Source organism: Neophocaena asiaeorientalis, unplaced genomic scaffold (assembly GCF_003031525.2).
Source record: "Neophocaena asiaeorientalis asiaeorientalis breed wild unplaced genomic scaffold, Neophocaena_asiaeorientalis_V1.1 scaffold348, whole genome shotgun sequence".
NCBI classification, from domain to species: domain Eukaryota; kingdom Metazoa; phylum Chordata; class Mammalia; order Artiodactyla; family Phocoenidae; genus Neophocaena; species Neophocaena asiaeorientalis.
Window position 1 is genome coordinate 2,219,516 of NW_020172672.1, and position 27,294 is coordinate 2,246,809.

The 27,294-nt window shown below is 39.1% G+C and overlaps 2 protein-coding genes across 5 annotated transcripts in view; both read right to left on the minus strand.

The window, feature by feature from the left end:
* COX16 (cytochrome c oxidase assembly factor COX16) overlaps positions 1 to 27,294 on the minus strand; it is a 122,011-nt gene that overhangs the window by 38,605 nt on the left and 56,112 nt on the right. The window lies entirely within an intron of this gene.
* The window catches only part of SYNJ2BP (synaptojanin 2 binding protein), an 82,703-nt gene continuing 55,959 nt past the window's right edge, over positions 551 to 27,294 (minus strand). For 2 of the 4 annotated variants that reach the window (XM_024739623.1, XM_024739624.1), the window contains exons 3-5: positions 16,204 to 16,340; positions 7,488 to 7,583; positions 551 to 4,872 (exon numbers count right to left, since the gene is read on the minus strand). In XM_024739623.1, coding sequence (XP_024595391.1) covers positions 4,732 to 4,872; positions 7,488 to 7,583; positions 16,204 to 16,340 — 374 coding nt within the window. In that variant the 3' untranslated portion in view covers positions 551 to 4,731. The remainder of the gene's footprint in view (positions 4,873 to 7,487; positions 7,584 to 16,203; positions 16,341 to 27,294) is intronic. The other 2 variants (XR_003002497.1, XR_003002496.1) reach the window with 2 other exon arrangements.

A 27,294-nucleotide genomic window follows, 5' to 3' on the forward strand; every position in this document is an offset into this window, starting at 1 on the left:
ACCTAGTGGTTGCTATAATTTGATTCTTTAGACACAACAATGCTTTCTTATCATATAGGTTATTACAGTATCGTCAAGTATATCAGGTAAGCAGATCAAGTGCTTTGGAGTCTCTCTATAAATATCAACATCAGGCAAGACACTATGGCTGTTAAGAACTTGGTTCTGATCAGAACAGAATTCCTTAAAATACTGTCTTCCTTTTGGTAGCAATTGCCCTTTCGGATGTGAGTGCTTGTCTCAAAAAGATTTGCAGATAAAAAGAGAAACAGCAAAAGGGGCTTACCCCAGGATACCAACCAACAGTAAACCTATTATAAATGAGAGGTAAAGAGCTTCACAACTCAATCTACTATTTCTAGGTGATATCAGAAAAATACTTTAACATCAAGATCACCAACAAATACTGCCCCACTTTCAGATAATGAGCTATTTCAGCTTAGAGTGACCATATTTAATTTATATTTTCAGCACCTAGCACATAGTAGGCACTCATTTGTTGAATGAAGAAAAAAACTCTCATCTGTCCAAAGATAAATTTCAACTAAAATAGTTATAATGTTTATTGTCTTCACATGAAATTACATGAACTCTACTCCCCCACATAGTTGAGAACCTTGTTTCATTTAAAAAAATATTTTAAAAATTGCTTATCTACACAACAAAAACAATGTCCAACGTAAAAAAAATACTTTTCTAGTTTTGAACTATTGGAACTAGTCTCAGAAGAGCTCATCTGATTGAATTTGATACAAGGTCTTTCTCAGATTACTCTGTGTAATCTCCCAATTCTGCATGATGCTTGCAATACCCTTCAGCTGTCAATCAGTTCTTCTGATCTTTATTTAAGGCCCAAAGAAAGAAGATGGAAGTGGACTGAGATAAAAAGGATAGCTTTGTCTATGTTCATATAGTGGATACATTCAAGACATATATATGAGACAGAAAGGGCACCTCTGCCACAGACTAAGTCTTTGATCTGGGTTAAGTTAGTTCACATCTCTGAACCTTGATTTTCTCATCTTTAAGACAGATTCATCCTAGAATCTTTTAGCTCCAATGTTCTATGATTTGATTTTAATTTAATAGAGGTACACACTGACACGCTAATACATTTTGCTGGAGTTTGGTCAGTCCTTAGCAAATCAGAAGCCAAATACTGCTCCACTTCTAATTCCACATCTATACTTGAGGCAGAAGCTAATGGGGAGCTGGGCTCCAAAAAGGCCCAAGTGCAATTCTCATTTTTGGCTGGAGCAATGCCTGTATGTAATTCAATAATTTAAAGTGTCTAGGTTTAAATGCCAGAGCGTTTTTTTTTTTTTCCTGACACTGCACCCTGGAATTACATGAACTCTGTTCTACTGCTGCCCTATTCCCACCCCTAGAGATTCTGCTTAATTGATCTAGGTGCAGCCTGGGCATCAGAATTTTTATCAGCTCTCTGGGTGATTCTAACCTGAGAAAAAGGTGACTATTGGCATAGAGCAGTGATTCTCAAACTTTAATGTGCATCAGTCACCTGGAGGGAGTATTAAAACAGACTGCTGGGTGCCCTACTCAATTTCTGATTCAGTAGGTCTAGGGTAGAGCCCAAGAATTTGCTTTCCTAACAAGTTCCCAGGTAATGCTGATGTTTTTGTCCAGAGACCTCACTTTGAGAACCACTGCCAGTAAGGAAATATTGGTGGTGGCACCTGAAGTCCTGAGTTTAAATCCTGATTCTATTATTACCACCTATGTAATCTTAGTAGAACAATTTATTCTCTTTTCTTTAGTGTCTTTTTAACAATACTTAGGCTTCAGAGTTGTGAGGCATGAAGAAACAGTGTTACCAATCAGGGTTTAGTTTAGTACCTGGCACAGAATGTAGTAACAGGTATTAATTTCCTTTTTCTATTATACATGTCTAGGTGGTGTGATTAAGTTAAATCAATAGCATTGGTTAAAACTTGGCAGGAAAAGAGAGACGACTGAAGCAAACAACGTCTTATTAGAATTGTATGTATAATATAGGATGATAAATGTAGCAAAGTGTTTTAAGTAAATGTCTTAAAAAAGATTCTCATTCAATTTTTAAAATTTTGAACATAGTAATTTAGGTGGGAAGAATATTAGCTACAATCGATAAAGTGATAGAAATCTTAGATTCAATCTATAAATAGGATGAATTTTTTAATGACCTACAATGGACTCCAATACTTCATCTATGATAATTGAATTTTCTAGAGAATCAGAAATAAGAATATAATTGAAGTAGCATACTTGCCTAAACTTTTACTATATTGATCTTTAAATGCTATTTAATTCCAGAGAAAACCTGAATTATTAAAGTGCATTGGAATCCCTATTATCGACCAAAGCAAAACCTCTACCAATGATGAGATAGGTGTTTTTATTTACATATACCAACAAACAACAAACAAAATAGCTTTCCTTCCTGCTTGCCATTTGCTTCCTTTTGTTATGTCTCAAGGTCCTCTCAGGAGTTAATGTCCAAACCCCGAAAGGAATCCTGGGAGGAAAGCAGGCCCACTGCAGAAGCTGCTGCACATTCCTCCAGATACAGGGAGGGCACCCGAGGTTGTGCCTCCACAGAGGAGCTGGCTGAGGTGAGAACTGGAATACTGAATGCAGTTGTCTAAGTGAGTCTCAGAGGTACTGAACGGTTCAGGTCTGAAGGCAGAAATCCTCTTAGGATTTGTTTACAGCAAGTTTCTTCTTATACCAATAGGTGACCCAGAGGCAAGGTCTTAACTGGGGTTTTTATTTTTAAAAGCCTTCCCTTTCCACTCTGGCCTGATGCCATTACGTGACAGCTTTCTTTTTCTGAGTTCCTAAAAAAAAAAAAAGAAAAAAGAAAATGTGTCTGCACGTCTTTGTAGCTGCATCATACTCTGAAAAGTACCATCTTTTATTATTGTTCTCAACTATTACTTAACCTGATGATATACTTTTAACTTCTCATCTATTTATGAATTCTCTTGACTGTGAGCTCCTCAAGGGTCCTTAACTTGTCCCCTTCCTCCACGGAACTTTCTCAAGTGCCTCTATTCTCAGTAACCGTTCCCTTTGGTTTGCAATATAAATTTGACACTAACTTACACTGCCCTGCCTATGGAGGTAATTGTATATTATTTTATGTGTAAAGGTGTTCTCTTCCCAACTGGAACAACAACAAAAACAACCCTTTAGGAATGGAGGCTATGTATTTTGCTTCTTTGTAAAAGTCGTAACAAAGCTGATGTCCAATCAACATTTATAAAATTCTTACCAGATCATCCATGCTAAAAATTGGACACAACTGACTGCCTGAGGGAAAGTTTTCATACTCTTGCTGTCAAGATTATATAAAGCCTATAGCCTGGCCAGTATATTTAGAGGATGGAAATGATTTTCTTTAAGCCAGAAAATTAGTCTTGGTTCAGCTCTCCTTAGTGCTTTAAAACCAACCTTCAATACCACACGAACAGGAGGGTTCCCACCTCATTTATATCCTTGGTATTCCCTAACATCCATTCATCCATAAGGTTTCTCCTTGAAACATCCACCAAACTTCCCTAGCCCCTAAAACAAACAAAACTCTTTTCTTCGCCTTCCCCGCAAAATGATTTATTCATTAAAAGCCATAACCAGCGTTCAGAACCTTTCAAAAAACAGTAGCAATCCAAATCCTTTCAACTTAACTGAATTGAAGCAGAGCTGATTTCATGCCCATCCTGCTGGCAGCAGTCCCTTTCTCAGATTTTGCCTGTTAGTCGAAACAAGACTGGTAGATAGCCTGAGTTTTTTCACTGGGTTGGTTTGGCCCCATCGCCATAGTTATAGCTCTGACCACAGTCATTCCAGCTGATCCTTTATCAGGTCTGTAAGGTACCAAAACAGTCACTAGGGTAGCCCAGAGATTAGTAAGGTTTATATTTACATCTCCCGAGTTTTTTAAATAGACTGACTTGCACAAAGCTGGATTATGGCATTTTACCTCAACTTCACTGCAGCTATTATGAGAAGAAATATTGTTCTAAGATTTTTAATTAGTTGCATCCTCTCTTAAGGCTCACTCTCTCACTCCTGCTATGTATCGAATTCTTCAATTAAGATTACCCCTTAATTCTTACATCAGAAACCAGAGTTGCTTTCTCTTTAATTCTCCATAAGGCATCACTATTATACTATCATATATGAATATGTATATGTGTGTGTGTATTTTTTTTGCTTTCTTAAAAAAGTAGAAATTCTCTCTTCATTCACCTCTGTTTGATACAAAGTAGGTGCCCAAGTAGGTAGTTAGAAATTAAATAAAGGACACAAAAACTTCCCAACGAAGATCATTAAAGAGAAAAATCCTTTCTTCCTCTTATTACAGCTGATCTTTGACACATGCCAGGTAAGAAAAAAGGAATCACGCATGGTGATGGGAAGACTGGACCTCTCCCTCCCTGGGTTGCAGCTGAACTTCTATTGGTGGTCCTAGTAAAATATATAACTCTTCATTTGTTCTAAGCAAGTCCTTCTTTCAGCATTCCTTCAAACAAGGCCTTTACTCTCCCACCAGAGTATGAGGGTTTAGAGATTTTGAGCAGCAAGGTTCTGGTTGGGTAGCAGTCTCTTTAAATTGTGTGTTGGCTATGTAGAGAGAGGGAAAGTTATGGGAGAATGGCAAGGGAGGAGGGTGAGAGAAAGAGAGAAATGTATCTTCTTCTCCGGGAGCACTGGAAGAAAGCAAGCTTTTCAAAGTCGTTGCCGGTATCTCATGAAGGCCCAGGCTGCTACCATGATGAGGGCAAACACGGGCACCAGCACCACAGTTATGGGGATACCACTTGGCTCCCCTTCACCGTGATGTCCTAGAGGCCCATTCTGCACCTGTAACTGGAAGGGGAAGAAAAATGTTAACTCTAGTGACCAATGTGTGTTTACCACAACTGAAATGTCCAAGCTGACACATTACCTGGGTCTACAGTCTCTATACCACCCAAAGCTGTAAACCCCAAGCACTATCGAACAGGAGTCCTCTCTGTTTGTCCTGAGTTGATACAACAATCTCACCAATTCTTCGGAAACAAAATAAATCTGATGGGGAGGCATTTAACCTTGCTGTGCTACTGACCTACAGGGACCCCTGAGATAACCTCTTTCTATTTCTGTACTGTCTCCACCAAGCTATATGTGTATCATACCAGGAAAATGAAGATATGAGGTGAAGCCTGTTGATCCTATAGGGAGCCTGGAAATTACTGGCCAGGGGCAGGGTGTGTCCATCTTTCTAGAAAGATTATCAGTCATCAGAGTGCAATAAGAGCAGATCTGAGCAATGTCAACACAGGTGCAATGCCATTATTTAGAAATACTTCCAATTCCCAAAAGGTACCCACTCCTTCCGAAGGTGGGGTCCTGTCCTTCATCCCCTATTCTGTAATACTAGGCAAAGATAAAGGTGAAACCTATACGGAATGGAAGTAAAAGACTCAAAGGTAAATAAGTAAAAATAAATCATATCCTAACAGTTATAATTTTTCATTGCCTAAGCATTCCATTTTGAGGCTGGTGGTCTTTCTTTATTTCAATCAATTTTGTAAAAGGTAGCCTTTCTTAACATTACCTTTTTTTTAAACTGTTTTTTAAAACTGAAGTATAGTTAATTTACAATGTTGTGTTAGTTTCAGGTGTACAGCAAGGCGATTCACTTATATACATATTCTTTTTCAGATTCTTTTCCATTATAGTTATTACACGATATTGAATATAGTTCCCTGTGCTATACAGTAGGTTCTTGTTTATCTATTTTAGACATAGTACTGTGTATATGCTAATCCCAAACTCCTAATTTATCTCTCCCCCCTCTGCCCCACTATCCCCTCTGGTAACCGTAAGTTTGTTTTCTATGTCTATGAGTCTATTTCTGTTTCATAAATAAGTTCATTTGTATCACTTTTTAAGATTCCACATATAAGTGATATCATACAGTATTTGTCTTTGTCTGACTTACTTCACTTAATATGATAATCTCTAAGTCCATCCATGTTCCTGCAAATGGCGTTATTTCATTCTTTTTTTTACAGCTGAGGAATATTCCATTACACACACACACACACACACACACACACACCCACACCACATCTTCTTTATCCATTCATCTGGACACTTAGGTTGCTTCCATGTCCTGGCTATTGTAAATAGTGCTATGAACACTGGGGTACATGTATCTTTTCGAATTAGATTAACATTAACTTTTAATAGGTAAGTGGCAGCAACGGCGATGCCATCTTTAGTTAGATTTAATCTCCTCATTACAATCCATGAAACTCTGACCCCCTAATCTGAAAGACAAGACTGAACAAACTACCTTTTCTATCCTCTATCCCACCTCTACATCTTTCATTCATTTCCTGATGAGATGTCCTGAGAGAACACACTCAGTAGAGAGACATGGTTTTTAGGGCTAGGCCAATTCCTTGACCAGAAGAATCTGTTTTGTTTGGAGTTATTTATGGATGTTTCCTAAAAAATGAACCTTGGAAATCACTTCTCACATGCCTGCAAAAAGAACTCTAATCATATCTAAAGCGTATGCCTATATTTGCTTGCCTTTACCTATTGCATATATTCTCCCATGCTTTCGAAACAAAGAAGAGCCAAGGCAGAAGCAGCTGAATACCAATGTCTCCTATCAACCTGTTTTCTAATCCAGCGCGCTGAGATTCTGCTTGCAACCCCAGCTGTTTTCTCAGATATCTTTCGTGCCTTGCCCTCTCCACTTTTTTTTCACTATCTCCTGTTGAACTATGAAGCCTCACTCAGGAGTTAATGAAGCAAAGACAGCATCAGTTCAAGAGGGAGTAACTTTAAAGGTACAATTAAACTGTGTTGTAAATGCATTCCAAAGTCCTTCGTGCTATGGGAGGAATTATGTCCACTCAGGCTTCTCTTCTCATTATCCAAATTATAAAACACTAGGAACTAAGGAATGGATGTAGAATCGGTGCTAACTTGACTGAATTCTGAATCCCATTTCCTTTTTCCTGGAGCTCCCCTTTGAGCACTAGAACTTTGGTCAAGAGGATCCCCAGGTTGATAAGAAAAGGGCTCGCTGTGGTGACAGGGAAAAGCACATAGTGGGTATCAAAAAACCCACCATCGTTGCACTTAGAGTTTCATAAATAAGAATGTTCAAGGGCAGACATACGTTTCCTTCCCTAGTAAGAAATAAAATTGATTCTGGTTGTATTTTTCCCCATTTATTTTAATTTGGTTGTCAAGCTTTATCTTTAGGGCACATTACCTTGAAGCTAGGACCTGGGTTGCAAACATACTGCTATAAATTTCCTTTAATGGTAAGCAGAAGTCTCAGAAGACCCCTGCCTGTGCCAGACAGGTTCTTCAAAAGAATGACAGTGAAAGGAAAAAAGCCAAACACACTACTGAAAATTACACCACATGATTTATTCACAAGTTACAAAAGCCTGGTGGCAGCAAATGACACCTACCCTGTGCTGCACTCTCAGGGACACAGCATAGCCTGCATTACGAAAGAGGTCTACAGCATCCTGGTGCAGCAGGTTCTTTAGGTCTTGGCCGTTTACCTGCCAGAAACAGCAAGGAAAAGTAGTAAGAGACGTAGAATGTGAACTCCCATAAGTCAAAGATTTACTTTCATGTGACCAAAGATTTAAAAAACAAACTCCTACAGAGCAAATTCCAAGGGCTAGAAGAAGGGGTAAAGTTACTTAGAACTCAGAGTAACTTTTTTCATTTTTGAAGCTATGTTTTCCTAGAACTGAGGTTACATGGGCCATCTGAAGAGTACCTAAGTTTACAACAACAACAACAACGGAAGGAATCTCTCCTTTCTGAGCTCCTACTGCCTGCCCTGTTTTGACACTTGGGATTCTGTTACTGTATTTGTATGTCTTCCACGAGCATCAACCTGCTTCCCTACAGCTAACATGGTCTCCCAGGTTACCACTCTATCCTTTATATGTCTAATCCCTGGCATGGCCAGCTTCAGCTCTAGAAATACAACTCTGAGAAGCTCTTCCACAATTTAGTTTGATGTGGTACAAATCTACTAGCTCCTTCTATTGTTTTCTTTTGAACAATTTCCCTTGACTCCATGGATATCCCTATCCTCCTCAAATTTACTAAAAACTGTATTTCTGTGATGATACAAACTTCTAAAATGTTTCGGTGAAGGTGAGTCCTACTACTTAAAGGTGACAGATGTGAAGGACTCTGGTATTAACACTGCTCAGTGTCAGGAGTGACACCGGCCACAAGTGGTATCTATTCTATGCTGCACTCAGTGACACAGCATAGCCTACTTTATGCAAAATCTACGTATCTTTTATACATGTCAATGTCAGCAACGGCAGCAAGAACATCTAATATATTTGGTAGGTTCTGTGCTATATGTTTTACATACATTATCTCACTGAATAATCACAATAGTCCTGTGAGGTAGACACTACTTTTATCTTGTTTTCACAGATGAAAAAACTGAAGCTTAGCAAGGCTACATAATCTACCCAAAGTCATAGTAAGTGTAGAAGCTAGGGCTATAGGGGTTTTGTATCCTGGAAGGAAGACTAAAGTGCCCTGGCCTTTTACTGCTCCTTCTGCACGATTATTCGTCCACCTTGACTCACCAGCTATTCTTTCCTCAGTCGAAGATCAAGTCACTGACTTATTCAACCTTCTCATCTTCCTTGTCACAGTTTTCCTTCTCCAAGAGGTTCAAAATTGTCCCTCCACACTATTTCCTGCCAATATCCTTGTGAATTAATCTATCAACCCTTTGGCCTTATAAACTGTCTACCTTTCCAAAGTGAAGAATTCCTGCTCTATTCCATTCTAATCGCCAATTGGCATAAGCCTTCAACATTAGGCATGCTACAGCTCCAATATCTCAAATTCTTAAAAAAAAAAACAATTTCTACTTTCTTCATACTTCCTATACCTCTGTGAATTCCCCCTTTATCCTCATCGAAGCATTTTACACATCTAGGAGTTCCTATTATTTCAAAAAAGCACTTGGAAAACTATTAGAATCCCTCATCCCCACGATCTTCTGCCAGCTTTCCAGTCCTGGGCAACACACTGCATTCACTTTCCTTGTCATCAGTGTGTTTAATATTCCTAGAGAAAGAAACACAGTCACATTCTCTACCACAGACGCATACTAGGTGGCTCCTGCTGCATCCTTACAACCCTTCTCATCTGGTGAACTCCCTAATAAATATGCAGTGGTAGCTGTTCCAAGACCTTTCCTACCATCAAACTCCAACTCCAATCACATCTCTCTTCTTAGCAGATTCCTTTGCCTTATCTTTCTTGAGAATACTGAGAACTTCTGACAAACACTTCTCTCCACTTTCTTTCCTTTCCCCGCAGTTCCCTGATCTCTCTTAGTGCTGCTTCCCCCTTACTTCTGAATTAGAGTCCTTTATCTAGGCTAACCCATTTACTAGTGCTCTTGGTCACGTTCTTTCTAGCCTCCTGACAGAACTTAAGCAGTCACTTACCCTCTTGATTCCTTAAGTATTACTGTTCTCTGCTCCTTCTCAACTAAAGTTACCCTCAGCTATTAAAACACACACACACACACAAGTATTTCTTGGAACCCACCATCACCCTCTTCCCATCTTCTTTCTCTCCTCTTTGCCAATCTTTTTGAAAGAACTGTTTCATGCACTGTCTCCACTTCCTCACCATCCACTCCCTCTATTTCCTTGTGTTCTCAGTTACACCAAATCCTATAGCCCTTTTTCAGTGTTCAGACCACCTCCTCCCTTCTGCAGTTCTCTCCTGTCTTAGCTTATGAACACTTGGATCTCTTAGTTCTTGTACTGTTCTGTATCCCTTCCTTCCTTCTTAAGGTAAGTAAATATTCCTCAGTATCAATAGTCCTTTGTCCTCTTCTCTCCCATGGTGAATTTTCACAATTTCAACTATAATCTGCTAGACAACTCCCACATTTTCATCCCTACTTCTACTTCTGGATTTGCCGGTTTCCTGCTGGGTACCTATTCTGCCAGCTGGGGCATATTCTGTTAAGACCCCAACTCAACATATCCAAAGCCTCTTTTTCATTTCCCACAAAACCAAACTATCCTGACTTCTTTCTTATTGACACTACCATTCCTTCAGACTAAAATTTTGGTAATATTTAAAAACTCTCTCTGTCAATCTTTACATACAATATATTGGCAACTCCTGTAGTCTAACATAATAACATTACTCATATGTTATTTTCTTTCTATTGCCCCTCTCTTTAGGTTATGAATACTCTCAGTTGAACTACTGGGATCGCCTTCTCTCTAATTTACTTTCCTCTGGGTCCTCCCTCATTCTAACCTATTCAAACACTACGTCTCCAGATCAATCTTCCTAAAGTATAATTCTGTTCATGCCACTTTATTGCTCAAAAACAAACACAAAACTGGGAGCAGGGGAGGAAAGCATGCATGTCTGATTTCTCATTCTGGTATGCAAAGTCCTCCAGGAAATGAAGGACTGGAAACCTACCTTTCCAGTTTAATCTTTCATTACCCTTTCATACATCCTATGCTTTAGCTAAATCACACAACTCACTGATCCTGGGACATAAAACATATATTCTTACCTTCATACCTGTGCTCAAGCTATACCCATCATCTGAATACCTTTCCCTTTAAAAAAATTCTATTTATCTCCCAAGACTGATCTTAAATACGATCAGTCATGCTACCTATAGTGTAGAAATGAATACAGGGTTTTCTAGTTGATAGACTGTGATTTCATGCTACCAAGCCACCTTCTGATTATGTCTTGGTTTTCTGGCCGGTAGATTCGTCAAAGGGAAAGAACTGCAGAATTTCTAGAACCATCACAGTGAATTCTCAGACTCAGTTTTCTAGTTAATTCCTGGTAGAGAGAGAATAGGTATGAGATTGCTGATGGTAGTGGGAATACTCACGTAACTAAACTTGCCCATAGGGTAACTGCATTTCTCATTGTAAAGAAATAGGTATTTTCTCTCAGAGGCAGACAAATAAGTTAGTGATGCAGTCTTGTCAACAAATGCCAAAGATGTCATAGCTCCATAACAGAGCCAAGTTTCATAATGATATGAATCCAAGTGGGAAAACTGAGTCACTACATGACATTCAATGACAGGAATACTGAGCTCAAAATAATCTTTGCTGTAGCAGTCCGTTTTAATAGCCGGGAATCACTGTGTATTTATTATCATGTCTGGAGCTGTCTACCCATTTTACATGTACTAACTTATTTAATCTTCACAATAGTCCTGTAAGTTAGGAACCCCATTTTATAAGTAATAAAACTAGAGAGGCTATGCAACCTTTCCATGGACATACAGAATGGAGGTAGCAAAGCTAGGATTCAAACTCAAGCAGCCCAGCCCCCAAACCTTCACTAACAACACTAAACTTTAGAAATTTACATTGTAAGCAAGAATTTTATTTCTGCAGCCTATCACTATCCATCACATTAATGTTGTAAATTAAATTTTTATTGGTTTTGGAGTTTCAGTTTTATGTGTTATACTCTACGTTAAAAAGAATTTAGAGTTGTATGAAAACACATGGCGTTCATATGTTAGTATTTTTATTCATTTTTATATACTGAAGTGGCATTCACATTAAAAAAGCAATTTAGTTAAGTGCCACTTCATTGACGAGGCGTTTCTAGATAACTGCACTAGATGTGAATGATTTACTTCCTGAATCTCCATACCATGTAACTATCTTAAAGCTTAGACTGAACTCTGTCTTATAACACTTTACATTGGATTATAAATAACTTAGGCTGGATCTCAACTCATCATTATAACCCCTATAGTACCCGAATACTGCTCTGAACAACATTTGAGTATAATAAATGCCACACGATTTCCTGAGGTTTGGCTGCAGAGTATACTCTGCAAAAGCCATAACTACACAAAGCCTAGGTGACACTTATTGATATTACACAAAGCTGAAAGGCCTAGACTCTAATAGCAGCTCTAGCTGCCAATGACAGTGTGTAATCTTGGTCCTCACATGAGTTTCCTTTTGCTAGCAGGGAAGAAGGACATTGGGTGACATCAGGCAAAGGAGCACAGCCCAATTATACCTTTCAACCCTCCTAGTTAATTCTAAAGGTATCCTAATATATGAGGTCAGTTACTCTAATTGCTTAAAAAAAAAAAAAAGAGGCCTTTTAGAAATGCAAAGGGAGTTTCTTTTTTAAAGAACCATTTCTCATCCTTTGCCCAAGTATGCTGGAGGTAAACCAGCTCTATAAAACAAATGATGATTCTTTTTCAATTGACAATATATCTCTCTACTCCAAAGCCAAGTTTGCTTTCCAATATTTACCTCCTCTAACTGTTTTTACAGATTCCAGCTCATACTGACTAACCTCCAAGTTCTGTAGATTTTTACCCCTAAATATATGTGGAATCCACTTTCTCTTTATCACCATCCTTACTAATATAGACCAGAGGTTCCCAAAGTATGATCCCAGGACCAGCAGAATTAACTTGGGAACTTGTTAAAAGTGCAAATTATTAGGTCCCATCCTAGCAATCTGGTGAAGTTTGAGTTGGCTTTAACCTAAACTGCCTGAGTCTTCTCCACACCCAGCCTACTTAATCCATAGCCTATGCATCCACAGATTCCATCAGTGATTTTCCATTTACTGAGTAGTGATTTTTCAAATGTAAGTCTGTTGACCCATTCCAAAAGATAGTGAAGTCAATCCAGTGGGTCAAGACCAGTATTTAATTTTAAGTAAGTGAAATTAGAAGAAAACACAAAATATTAGAATGCATCCTATATAGAAGAAATAGGTATTATTTTGTTAAACTTTGCTTCAGTTATGTGTGTGTGCATGTGAGTATTTCCTGTTATGGGTCATAATTCAAAATGTTTGAAAGACACTTGCCTACAGCAGTGCTTCTCAAACTTTATTCATGGGCTTACCCAAGGATCTGTTATAATGCAGATTTTTATCTGAGTGGGTCTGGGTCTGAGGAGCTTTCTGAGACTCTGCATTTGTAATCAGCTCCCAGGTGATGGCCAGATTCCTTGGACCTCACTTTTACTATTAAGAGCTATTCATTCAACTGAGAAATTTTAGAATACTGCTAAACTTGCTACTTCAGTTTCCTTAACTCATGATATTTTAAGTTATATTAAACTTGAGATATGACAGATTTGCAACATGCTAGAAAATTTTGCTAACTGAATGTTCAGAGTGCTGGGATTGTGGCATTCTAGGTAACTGATGGGGAGTCATACAGTTTTTTGCTTTAACTGTGGTTATCAATCTATGAGTTTCCTATTTCTTGCCTTAGGAAAGGAGTAAACTGAGTTAAAATATGTTTTCTTGGATGATTAATAATTTTGGATTGCCTTAGGATAATCTAACATTACCTTAGGATAATGTAAGAGTTACTGGAGCACTAACTATATAGGATAATACAAATACAGGTGTATAAAATATAGAAAGAATGGGCTCAATTTAATAAGCACTGACCTCAGATTATACTCTGGATATTTTCATTTTCCCCCCAAATCTTGAAGTGAATTACAATTTTGGGGGAGGGGTCCTCTTTTTTCATTAAAGTTGAAGGAAGAAAAAAAATAGATTATCTAGCTCCAATTAATCAAGCCAAACCAAAAAAGTTATAATTCATTCACAGAGCAAATAATTTACTAGATGCTTACTCTGTGCCAGCTACAGGCCTACATGCTGCGGATAGAGATGAGAAGACAAAGACTCTTCCTTAAAGGTACTTTGTCTAAAGGATTCTGTATATTTCAACGTCTCTGTAGCTGATTGGATGAGGGTTTCTGGTGGGTCTTCCCCATTGATCTAAGATCACAGACTGGTCTTTCATTTTCTTTTAATTTTCCATGGCACCTGGCAGTGCTCTGCAGGCCATCAAATACAATAGTTAATACATGTTGATGACTATTAACTCTTTTATTCACCAAAGTAAGAATTCTGTTTGAAGAGAATAGGAAATGCAGCTGACTAATGGCCCAATCCATGCCATTCTGTTATATAATAGGTTTGGTCAAAATGGAATATTAATCTGTATCCTATAATCAGCTACATCTCCCTGAAGTTATAAGTTTCATTAAACATGTAGAGTTCACTGAGAACTGACTATTCTTGACTATCTACCTCCCTTCATTTAGGTAGACACACAGGAGAAATGAGAAACCTAGATAGTTTATTTTTTTACAAAAATATAATTTTCCCAGGTTCTCTGATAGCCTATATAAATATTAAAGCATTCTCACCATCACACACACATACAAATGAACTTTGGGTAAGGACTCTCCAACCCTCATCTCAACTTCTGATCTTTTCTCCTATTGGTAATATCTGTTTTTGTTTCATGGTTGTCAGATACAACAGGGTCTTAAAAATCATTTACATTCATCCACAGTGATCACAAAAAATTAAATTTCACTTTTGATGAGAAAGGAGAAACTGCATGATAAATCATGCAGTTATTTAATTTTAGAACTTGAAATTAAGATAAAACATGGGCATTATTTAGGGAGAAATGGAAAGATTAAATTAATAGTCAATAATAACTCACCTGAAATCTAGACCACTTAATGATACTTCTATTAGTTACCCAAAATGGATATGGACTAAGGAAAGGACATATTATTAGTCTGATTATCTGGCAACAGTTAAAAGAAAGAGTTGGAGCAAATTTTACAACATGGAAAAATAACCATGTGAGGAAACTAGGGAATCCCATAAAGAATAAATGAGAATATAGGCTAATAAATAATTTAGCATCATTTTACAGAGACTCCAAAGCCAATTATAAGTGAGTACTTAAGTACATCAAAGAGATAAAGTGAGCTCAAGAATAGATGGAACAATTTAATGGTTAATACCTAACAAGTTCACTTAAGGATACAGTGGGAATAGGATGGTGAGGCAATATTTCTTAAGAAACAGGATCTAGAATTTGAATTTTGGAGCAAACTCTTGGCAGGGAAACTGGAGTCAGGGAATATAGCCCTAGATAGAATAGAGAATATGCTGGCCTTTTCCTCTTGCATAAGCTCCATCTTTTTCTCTTTCTGTCGTCCTTTTTTTCTCTCCGTTACCTGTCTTATATTTTTGCCTCTTCTTTGCCTGGCATTTCTTCCTCTCTTCTTTCACATACTTTTTCCTTAATTGGCTAGAACATAACCTTGAATCAATGTCGTACATGTATTTGTAGTGTTTTATATCTTGTAGAGATCTTTGTAATAATTCTTTTATTTTGATAAAGTCAAGTCCTCTTTGCTAAAAATTTTAAAGACAAATGAGCTCAGTTTCTTAGATATCTACTTTTCTTTTCATTAACACTTATCTCCTACCATACCTTTTTAAAAAACTTGAGTGGCCTTCAAATAATTTCTTTTCTCTCTGAGGTGATGGCTCACATAAGAAAGGCTCCTTATCTTGGCTTGTGTCTAATAAATTCTCTCACACTGAGGTTTATGTCTTTTTGTTCCCTAATTCTACCCTGAATAGAAAAGACTAATTTCAGTTTTTATACAGAACCATACATAAACTCTATTATTAAATAACCATGCAACTTTCTGTTTAGGATAACGAACCCTAGCTCCTCACTTATCTTTTAGGAGGCAATATAGTATATGGGTTAAGAGTAGAGGTTCCAAATTCACAGACCAAGTCCTCTGCCATACACTAGTTGAATGACCTTGAGCAAGCTGTTTGACCCCACCAAGCCTCAGCTTCCTTAGCTGCAAAGTAGGCATAATAATTGTACCACTTCATAGGGTTGCTACAATATTAAATAAGTTTAAAGTTCTCAGCATACTGCTGGCACAGAGTTCTCAAAACTTTCTAACCATTCTCATTTTTCAATAATTTACATTTAACCAAAGCTTTTTGAGTAATATGGCTCTCTTCTTAACCCCTGTATTTTTCAAGTCCTTCTTCACCATGGAACCTAGTTCCCAGTGTTCTGGAGAGAATGCAGTTATCCGTCAAAATATTAAACTGCATAGTTTCTAACTACATACTATACTTTAATCTTAACCCATTCTCAAGTCTTCCTTACTGTATTTCCTGATCCAAAAGGGCAGGCAGGAATCTTCCCAAGGAAGGAGTTGGGGGTAGGGACTAGGGTCTAGGGAGCCAGGGACAGTGAAGGAGGTGGAAGCCAGTTCTCACCGAGAGGATCTTATCACCCTCCTGGAGCCGCCCATCCAGGGCTGCAGCCCCGTTCTCTTTGATGCGGCTGACGAAGATGCCACTGTCATTGGAGACATACTGCTGATCTGTGCCACCGACGATGTTGAAGCCCAGCCCTAAGAAAAGCATGGAGGAGTTGTAAAGGAGATAGGGGTGAAGAAGAAGGAAAGGGATTAGAGAAGAGGAGAAGGAGAAAGGAAAGGCCATGTGGCAAGGGTGGGGGTTGGGGAGTGGGGGGGGTAGGAGGTGGGGAAGTTAAGACTGTGATGTAGCTGGTGGCTAGTCATGAGCAAGGTAAATGATTAGTATAACCAACAGAGGTCAAGAGTACCGAGAGTTGCCCACTCAGACCAGGCAGGACTAAAAATACAAACACAATGATCAACATGGTTAGGTGAATATAAAAAGAAAGATCTATACTGAGCTCAGTGAAAAAATAATGCTGATTCTTTTAAGATGTACTTCTGCTCACATTTGATTTTGATTCTGTTGGTGGCATTCAGAGGCCCCAAATCTTGACTTTCCTGCTTAGAAGAAGCTATGCTTTAAACTAATTGGCAAATGAACGGTTCCTTATTTAGTGGGAGAGAGATTCTTAAACAAACCATCCCCTCAATACTTCTCCTAACTTCAGGAGAGTTTGTGGATGGTGGTGCTTTGGAAGAAATGACCTTGGGAGTTCTTTTTTTTTTCTTTTTTCCTAGTTTGAATTGAGGGGGCAGTACTGCAGGCGTTGGCAGAAAACCTGGGAACTAAAAAGGTAACTTATGCTTCATGACAGGACTAAATCACCAAATTCACTCTTCTTTCCTTTTATACCTCAAGTACAAATAACCACATCCTTGGGTACAGTGATTGCCAAGTTTTATTCACTATAGATAACTGATAACCTATTGATTAGCAACTACCCATTTCCCCCTTTTACTAGCCCCCGGCAATTACCATTCTATTCTTCACTTCAATGTGTGATTATTTTAAACAAGGATAAATTTTCAGTTATGCAAGATGGAAGTTATGGAAATCTGATGTACAACATTGTGCCTTATAGATAACAACAGCCTTATTAGACACGTAAGAATCTGTTGAGAGTAGATCTCATTTAAGTGTTCTTACCACAATAAAATAAAACTGAATTTAAAAAAGAATGAAAATTGACTACCAAGGTAATTTTTCCATGGACCAAACACTAAGTTGTGGGAAGGACTTCATTTTACAAAACCATTTATAAAGGGATTTTATCTATGCAATAAAAAGAAATGAAAGAAAAGGGAACTTCCGTAGGGCTTTCTTTATGTCAGGTACTGTAGAATTCAAAGCAACAGTGCAAAGAGAAAGGAGATAGTTAGGAAACAACTGAAAAACAAGTATCTGGCGGCACAACCGGAAAAAACAGCCATAATCAGTAGCCTCTTCTACTGATTTCAACAGAAAACAGATAATTAAAAAGGTGAGAGGAAAGCTTATAAGTGACCCTCACAATATTAACACAAGCAGTAGCGAATCGATCTATGATTTATGGAAACACATGGCCAAAGAAGGAAGCAGCAGGCAATGTCTAACTGAAATATCATACCTCATGTGCAGTGGACCTACAGCTAGAGAATGAAAAGAAGAATACATAATAGAAAGAACTTCCACTGGAACAGGACTATTTCAGTTTCTTTAAAGGGTAGGGTACGAAAATGTTATGTGACTAAGTGGTTTCCCTCAGAAAACTCTCAATTTGAATCATAGTGGGTGGGAGGTATTGGAAAGGGGATGGGAGGTAGTTAATTTAGATCAGATGCAAAGGTAGGTGGACCTTGATTATAAAAGGCTTTGAAATAACTTTTAAGACTCTGACAGGTTTGAGCAAGGTGGTTGAGGCCAACCAGCCTCTCTCACTACTGGAAAAAACTATCTGGAGAAAATCTTTCAATGAAATCCAATATCCTCACCAAACACTAGAGCTGCCTCTGGGGATCCTGGGAACAGGAAGTATGTGTTAAGCAGCTGAATGCAACATAGTAATTAGGAAGAAAAGGGACTCTGCTACTGGTTATTTAAAGCTACAGAACAGTGATTAAAAAAGGAGAGTGGGGCTTCCCTGGTGGCACAGTGGTTGAGAGTCCGCCTGCCGAGGCGGCGGGCACGGTTTCGTGCACCGGTCCAGGTGGATCCCACATGCCGTGGAGCGGCTGGGCCCGTGAGCCATGGCCGCTGAGCCTGCGCGTCCGGAGACTGTGCTCTGCAACGGGAGCGGCCACAGCAGTGAGAGGCCCGCGTACCGCTTTAAAAAAAAAAAAAAAGGAGAGTGGACGGTGACCTAAATTGGAAGGAAATCCAAAACAGAGGGACTATGTGTATATGTATAGCTGATTCATTTTGCTGTACAGTAGAAACTAACACAACATTGTAAAGCAACTATACTCCAATAAAAATTAAAAAGAAAAAAAAGGAGAGTGGAAAAAAATGTTATCAAAATTTTCTATAAACAAACAAGTGTAGTCTATTCCCCCCATCACATTATATAGGCATGTTTATAACCATGCTTACTGCTACTTCAATTGTAAATGAACCACACCAATTAATATGAGAATTTCTGGACTGACATGAAGTCCCTTTCTATGGTTACAACATTTACAAACTGAACTTATCTATAATTTGAAGCATCGCTGCAATAAACGGGAGTCACCGAAGAACTGAGTAGCAATACTACCAGTTTAAACCTGGGCCCCATGGATACCTACATAATCCTCAGTCCACTTACTCATTAAAAATTATTGATCACTTACTGTGTGTCAGGCACTGCATTATATTCTGAGGAAAACATAAAGCTAAACTGGACAGTCCCTGCTTTACAACAAATAGAAATTTATCCATTTTCCTGTACCTTTTAGATTCTGCAGAAGTCAATTAAAGTCATAAGACCTGGCCACAAATTCAACTCCATAACTTACCTGGTATGCAGACTAAAACAAGTGAGTGTATCTCTGATCCTCAGCTTCTTCTTCTGTAACGTAAGGATTACAAATTCTGTCCTCTCTATCTCAAAAGGTAGTTGTTAGCTCCAATAACATTAAATCTGAAAAACTCCTTTATAAACTATGTAGTGGTTGCTATATGGAGTTACTGCACTAAGAGTAGTTGTCAATAAACTAGTAGTGCCTGGAAGATGGCTGAAGAGTAAGACGTGGAGATCATCTTCCTCCCCACAGATACACCAGAAATACATCTACACGTAGAACAACTCCTACAGAACACCTACTGAACGCTGGCAGAAGATCTCAGACCTCCCAAAAGGCAAGAAACCCCCCACGTACCTGGGTAGGGCAAAAGAAAAAAGGAAAAACAGAGACAAAAGCATAGGGACGGGACCCGCACCAGTGGGAGGGAGCTGTGAAGGAGGAAAGGTTTCCACACACTAGGAAGCCCCTTCGCGGGCAGAGACTGCGGGTGGCGGAGGGGGAAAGCTTTGGAGCCGCGGAGGAGAGCGCAGCAACAGGGGTGCAGAGGGCAAAGCGAAGAGATTCCCGCACAGAGGATCGGTGCCGACTGGCACTCACCAGCCCGAGAGGCTTGTCTGCTCCCCCGCCGGGGCGGTTGGGGCTGGGAGCTGAGGCTCGGGCTTCGGTCGGAGCGCAGGGAGAGGACTGGGGTTGGCGGCGTGTACACAGCCTGCAGGGGTTTAGTGCGCCACGGCTGGCAGTCCGGGGAAAAGTCTGGACCTGCCTTAGAGGCAAGAGACTTTTTCTTCCCTCTTTGTTTCCTGGTGCGCGAGGAGAGGGGATTAAGAATGCTGCTTAAAGGGGCTCCAGAGATGGGCACAAGCCGAGCCGCGGCTAAAAGCGCAGACCCCAGAGACGGGCGTGAGATGCTAAGGCTGCTGCTGCCACCACCAAGAAGCCTGTGTGCGAGCACAGGTCACTATCCACACCCCCCTTCCGGGGAGCCTGTGCAGCCCGCCACTGCCAGGGTCCCGGGATCCAGGGACAACTTCCCCGGAAGAACGCACAGCGCCTCAGGCTGGTGCAACGTCACGCTGGCCTCTGCCGCCGCAGGCTCGTCCCGCAGCCCGTGCCCCTCCCTCCCTCCGGCCTGAGTGAGCCAGAGCCCCCGAATCAGCGGCTCCTTTTAGCCCCGTCCTGTCTGCGCGAAGAACAGACACCCTCTGGCGACCTACAAGCAGAGGTGGGGCCAAATCTAAAGCTGAGCCCCTGGGAGCTGTGAGAACAAAGAAGAGAAAGGGAAATCTCTCCCAGCAGCCTCAGAAGCAGCGGATTAAAGCTCCACAATCAACTTGATGTGCCCTGCATCTGTGGAATACATGAATAGACAAGGAATCATCCCAAATTGAGGAGGTGGACTTTGAGAGCAAGATTTATGATTTTTTCCCCTTTTCCTCTTTTTGTGAGTGTGTATGTGTATGCTTCTGTGTGAGATTTTGTCTGTATAGCTTTGCTTCCACCATTTGTCTTAGGGTTCCAACCGTCCGTTTTTTTTTTTTCTTTTTCTCTTAATAATTATTTTTTTATTTTAATAACTTTATTATATTTTATCTTTATTTTATTTTACTTTATCTTCTTTCTTTCTTTTTTTCCTTCCTTCCCTCCTACCTCCCTCCTTTCTTCCTTTCTTCTAATTCTTTCTTTCTAGTTTTTCTCCCTTTTATTCTGAGCCGTGTGGATGAAAGGCTCTTGGTGCTGCAGCCAGGAGTCAGTGCTGTGCCTCTGAGGTGGGAATGTACCAAAATGTTCATTGCAGCTCTATTTACAATAGCCCGGAGATGGAAACAAGTGTCTAAGTGTCCATTCATCCGATGATGGTCTAAGTGTCCATCATCAGATGAATGGATAAAGAAGACCTGGCACATATATACAATGGAATATTACTCAGCCATAAAAAGAAACGAAATTGAGCTATTTGTAATGAGGTGGATAGACCTAGAGTCTGTCATACAGAGTGAAGTAAGTCAGAAAGAGAGAGACAAATACCGTATGCTAACACATATATATGGAATTTAAGAAAGAAAAAATGTCATGAAGAACCTAGGGGTAAGACAGGAATAAAGACACAGACCTACTAGAGAATGGACTTGAGAATATGGGGAGGGGGAAGGGTAAGCTGTCACAAAGAGAGAGAGAGGTATGGATATATATACACTACCAAACGTAAGGTAGATAGCTAGTGGGAAGCAGCCGCATAGCACAGGAAGATCAGCTCCGTGCTTTGTGACCGCCTGGAGGGGTGGCACAGGTAGGGTGGGAGGGAGGGAGATGCAAGAGGGAAGAGATATGGGAACATATGTATATATATAACTGATTCATTTTGTTGTAAAGCAGGAACTAACACACCATTGTAAAGCAATTATACTCCAATAAAGATGTTAAAAAAAACAAAAAAACAAAACAAAAAAAACTAGTAGTGCCTGCGACAACCCCAAACTAGATAGTCTGATGGAGAAAGGATGAATAAATATAAAGTACAAATGTGAAAAGTCTTGAAATACAGGAAGACAGAGAGATTAAAAAGTCCATCCATCTATTAATAAGGCAAGAATGGACTGGAACTCAAACTTATTGAAATTAAGGATGCCTCTTACCTGTGACCCACACATCTCCCTCATGAGTAGTTTCTAGCAATGGTGGTATTTAAAATATGCAGTAACCAGGCCAGCACATGCACTAACCAGATGCCAGCTAGAAACAACCAGAAGGGGGAAGGGCTATCCCAGTATATAACTGCTGATTATTGGCTACGTCCTAGGAAAATCTTCTATAAATAGGGTGGATCACATATCTTGGTTTGTTTGGGAGTCTTGATATACGCCTGTTGTCTCTGTAATTAAAATAGTCCCCTTCAATGTCAAAAGCATCTCAGTTTGGACCAATGTGATCATCCTATCAAGGGTAATGTAAGAATATGTTAATTGCCGCATGTTTTGTGGTACTGAGGAACTGATGGTAATTTAGGTGTTCATCCTTTGGGGCAGGGGTCCCCAACCCCCAGGCCGTGGACTGGTAGTGGTCCATGGTCTGTTAGGAAACGGGCCACACAGCAAGAGGTGAGCGGCAGGCAAGCGAGCAAAGCTTCACCTGCCGCTCCCCATCACTTGCTTTACCACCTGAACCATTCCCCACCCCCAACCATCTGTGGAAAAACTGTCTTCCACAAAACCGGTCCCTGGTGTCAAAAAGGTGGGGGATTGCTGCTTTGGGGAACAGGTAACTGAGAGATAATTAAAATTCAGAAGCACTGAATAATCATACACAAAGTAACAGAGTTTTAAAATGTAATGTTGGTATTAATAATATAAAATCTTCTTAAAAACACATTCCTGCAGAACAGTATTACCTATTTACAAAAATGCATGCATATTTAAGGACATGTAAAGACACATTATCTGTGAGGGAAGGATACAGGGTGAGGTTTAGGGATGAAAGGTAAAAATAAAACCAAAGAGGGACCTTGCACGTACTGATGAGGACAATGTATTATGGAGCTGAAGAGTATAATTAATTCAGTTCTTGGCATCTACTATCCAAAAGGGGTTGAAGGGAGAGGGAGAAAGAAAAAGACGGGGACTCAATAGACTTTTTTAAAAAGTGAGTGCATGAAAACGTACTCCATAGTGAACCCTGGTTATAATGTGCCAATAAATTTTTAAAATGTGGCAAGATTAAAATGGACCGCTTGGCCTCTAATTTGGAAGAGAAGTCTAAACACAAAAAAGTACAGATGGCGTAAGAATGACACCATCATAGGACTGGGAGGGAAAGAAAATGTGCCTAGCATAAGAGCCCTGTAAAATTAAACAAGACATGCCGTCTTGTGGACTCCTCCTGTCTCCAGGTCTGGATCTTGAGCTTGTTTCCAAATAAGAGCAGCAGCAGCAGCAGCAACAACTAATATTTATTAAGAGTTTAATATGTACCAGGTACTATGCTAGGTACTCTATGTATATTATCTCATTTAGTCTTCTCAACAAACACACGAAGTGTTTATCACTCATATTTTACAGGTGAATTTAAAAAGTGAGGCAGGAAGAGATTAAGTAACTTTATAAAAGGTCACACAGTTAACTCTTTGCAAAGCCCAGACACTAAGTTAGGATGTTTGATTGCTAAGTGTAAGTTTTAAACCATTTTGCTATACTGCATCTTTGTAGAAAATATGAACAACTGCTTTAGAAAAAAGTCTGTGAAGTCAACTTGTTTGGGGGCTGGCTTGAATAAGCAATGCTGGGATAATGGTTGTAGAACAATCCTCAGGGATAATATATTCCAGAGGAAGAATTGGTCATTCCGTAGTTCTACCACCATAGTCAGGGTCCCTATTGCTTACTATCATGATAGAGAAGGAAAAATCCTTCATTTCCTTCAGATTCTTCTCTTTAAAATCTGAAGGTTATAAAGTAAAAAAGCAGTGTTTCACAATCTGTTATTCTGGAAAAAATAATTCATTAAAATGAAACAAAACAGTCGATTAACCCCAATGATGATAGCCACTGTTGAGTTATGAACACTAAATTGACAAACACTCTACTTTCCCCCTATCTACCTGCAGGGTTTTTCTATCCCAAGATAATCTCACTAATTTTCCCTAGACACCAGTCAAGCTCTATTGGTCACACAACCCACTATTCATCTAATCATTTTGTGGTAAAATATATGTAACACAAAATCAAGCACCACTGGACAAACAACTTACTGTCTGTGTAGAGGTAAAATATATGCAACATAATATTTAACACTTTAACCGTTTTAAAGTGTATGATTCAGTGGCATTAAGTACATTCACAATGTTGTGCAACCATCACCAGTATCCATCTCCAGAACTTTTTCATCATTCCAAATAGAAATTCTATATACATTAAACAATAACTCCTCGCTCCTCCCTGCCCCAGCCCCTGGTAACCTCTATTATACTTTAGGTCGCTACGAGTTTGCCTATTCTATATACCTCATATAAATGGAATTATAAAATATTTGTTCTTTGTGTCTTGCTTATTTCACTTAGCATAATGTCTTCCAGGTTCATCCATGTTGTAACAGGTATCAGAATTTCATTCCTTTTAAAGGCTGAATAATATTCCATTGCATGTACATACTACATTTTGTTTAGTCAACTGTCAATAGATATTTGGTTGTTTCAACATTTTTGCTATTGTGAATAATGCTGCTACGAACGCTGGTGTACAAGTGTCTGTTTGAGTTCCTGTTTTCAATTATTTTTGGTGTATATCTGGAATTGAATTGCTGGATCACATGGTAATTCTATGTTTAACAATTTGAGGAACTGCCCAACTGTTTTCTACAGCAGCTGTACCACGTTTTAAATTTCAAAAAGCATTGCCCAAGGTTCCAATTTCTCCACATCCTCATCAATGTTTGTCACCTTCATTTTTGGGGGGGTTTGGGATAGTAGTCATTCTGATGAATGTGAAACGGTATCTCACTGTGGTTTTGATTTGGATTTCCCAAAGGCTAGTGATGTCGAACATCTTTACATGAGCTTATTGCCCATTTATATATTTCTGAAGAAATGTCTCTTCAAGTTCTTTGCTTATTTTTGAATCCGGTTGTTTTGTTGTTGCTGTTGAGTTGTAAGAGTTCTTTATATATTTTGGGTGTTGATCCATTATCAGATATATGGTTTGCAAATATCTTCTCCCATTCTGTGGGTTATTTTTAACTCTCTTTATAGCATCTTTTGAGTCATAAAATTATTAATTTTGGTAAAACCCAATTAATCTTTTTTCTTTTGTGCCTGTGCATTTGGTGTCATATCAAAAAATCATCACTGAATCCAATGTCATGAAAAAAATTTCCCTATCTTTTCTTCTAAGAGTTTTAATCTTAGCTCTCATATTCAGGTGTTTGATGCATTTTTAGTTAATTTTTGTATATGATGTAGGGCAAGGATCCAAATTCATTCTTTTCCATGTGGATATCCAGTTTTCCCAACATCATTTGTTGAAAAGACTGTCTTTCCCCTCACTGAATGGTCTTGGTACCCTTTCAAAAATCATTTGGCCATATATGAGAGGGCTTATTTCTGGGCTGTCTATTCTGTTCCACAGCTCTATATATCTGTCCTTATGTCAGTACCACCCTGTTTTGAATGCTGCAGTTTTGTACAAGTTTTGAAATCAGGATGTTGTGAGTCCCTCAACTTTGTTGTTTGTTTTCAAGATTACTCTAGCTATTAGGGAGTCCTTTGAGATTTCATATGAGTTCTAGGATGGGGTTTTCTATTTCTGCAAAAAGGCAGATGAGATTTTGATAAAGATTGCACTGAGTCTGCAGATCGCTTTGGATAGTACTGTCACCTTGACGATATTAACTCTTCTAATCCATGAACGTGGAATGTATTTCCACTTATTCATGCCTTTAATTTCTTTCAGCCAAATTTTGTAGTTTTCAATGTACAAGCATGCCTTTAATTTCTTTCAGCCAAATTTTGTAGTTTTCAATGTACAAGCATGCCTTTAATTTCTTTCAGCCAAATTTTGTAGTTCTCAATGTACAAGTTTTTGTCTCCTTGGTTACATTTATTTATGAGTATTTTATTATTTTTGATGCTATTGTAAATGGAAATGTTTACTTAACATCCTTTTCAGATTGCTCATGTATAGAAACTCAACTAATTTTATGTGCTGGTTTTGTATCTTGCAACTTTGCTAAGTCTATTATTAATTCTAAGTTTTTTTGGTGGAATCTTTAGAGTTTTCTACGTATAAGATTGTATCATTTGTGAACAGAGACCATTTACTTCTTCCTTTCCAATTTGTATGCCTTTGATTTCTTTTTCTTGCCTAAATGTTCTGGATAGAATTTCCAACACTATGTTGAATAGAAGTGGTGAAAGCAAGCATACTTGTCTTGTTCTTGATCTTAGAAGAAAAGCTTTCAATATTACATCATTGACTATGACGTACCCGTATATGGATTCTTCATATATGACCTTTATCATGTTGAGGAAGTTCCTTCTATTCCTAGTTTACTGAGTGTTTTTAATGTGGCAAGGTGCTGAATTTTCTCAAATCCTTTTTCTGTATATTGAGATGATCATGTGGGCTTTTTTGCCTTCATTCTATTAATATGTTGTATCACATCAACCAGTTTTCTTATATTGAACCATCTTCACACTCTTGGAATAAACTGCACTTTGTCATGGTATATAATCCTCTTAATAGGCTGCTGAATTAAAGTCATGTAGCTCTACGATCACCATAGCTTTCTGTGTGGAGACAATTTCTAAATCACCACCACAGGGAGTAAGACCCAAATAGAATCTAGCAGTTTCACTGGTTGGAGGAAATGGGGATCAGAGTTTGGGGAGGGTGAGGTTGCTGGAAGTTGCAGGGCAAAGTTCTGGAAAGGAGGAAGTTAGACCAAAAAAAAAAAAAAAAGAAAAGAAAAGAAAAAGAGCTCCAGGTATTTGCATGAGTCTTTCCAAGAGGCCATGTATACATTGAGTGGAACTCCACAAGGCTAGGCAAATAAAAACTAGTAAGTTATAGGCTAAACAATTCTCAGAGTTCACGCAAGGCAGGGAGACTTTCAAATTTTGACCAACCAGAATCGAAATCCTCAGTGATTCACTAGGAAATTCAGTGGAGACCCACTTAGAACATTGGGAGGGCTCAACTATCGCTGAAGTGAATGCTTTCGACTCACCCTAGGAAAGCTTACAAACAGGTCTAAAGAGGTGAAACTGACCTGCAAGTTACTTAACTGCCTACCAAAACAAATTCAACAATGTAATATTAAAAATGTTGGGCTTCCCTGGTGGCGCAGTGGTTGGGAATCTGCCTGCCAATGCAGGGGACACGGGTTCGAGCCCTGGTCTGGGAAGATCCCACATGCCGCGGAGCAACTAGGCCCGTGAGCCACAACTACTGAGCCTGCGCGTCTGGAGCCTGTGCTCCGCAACGGGAGAGGCCGCAACAGTGAGAGAGAGGCCTGCGCACCGCGATGAAGAGTGGCCCCCGCTCGCCGTAACTGGAGAAAGCCCTCGCACAGAAATGAAGACCCAACACAGACAAAAATAAATAAATAAATTTATAAAAAAAAAAAAAAAAAAAAA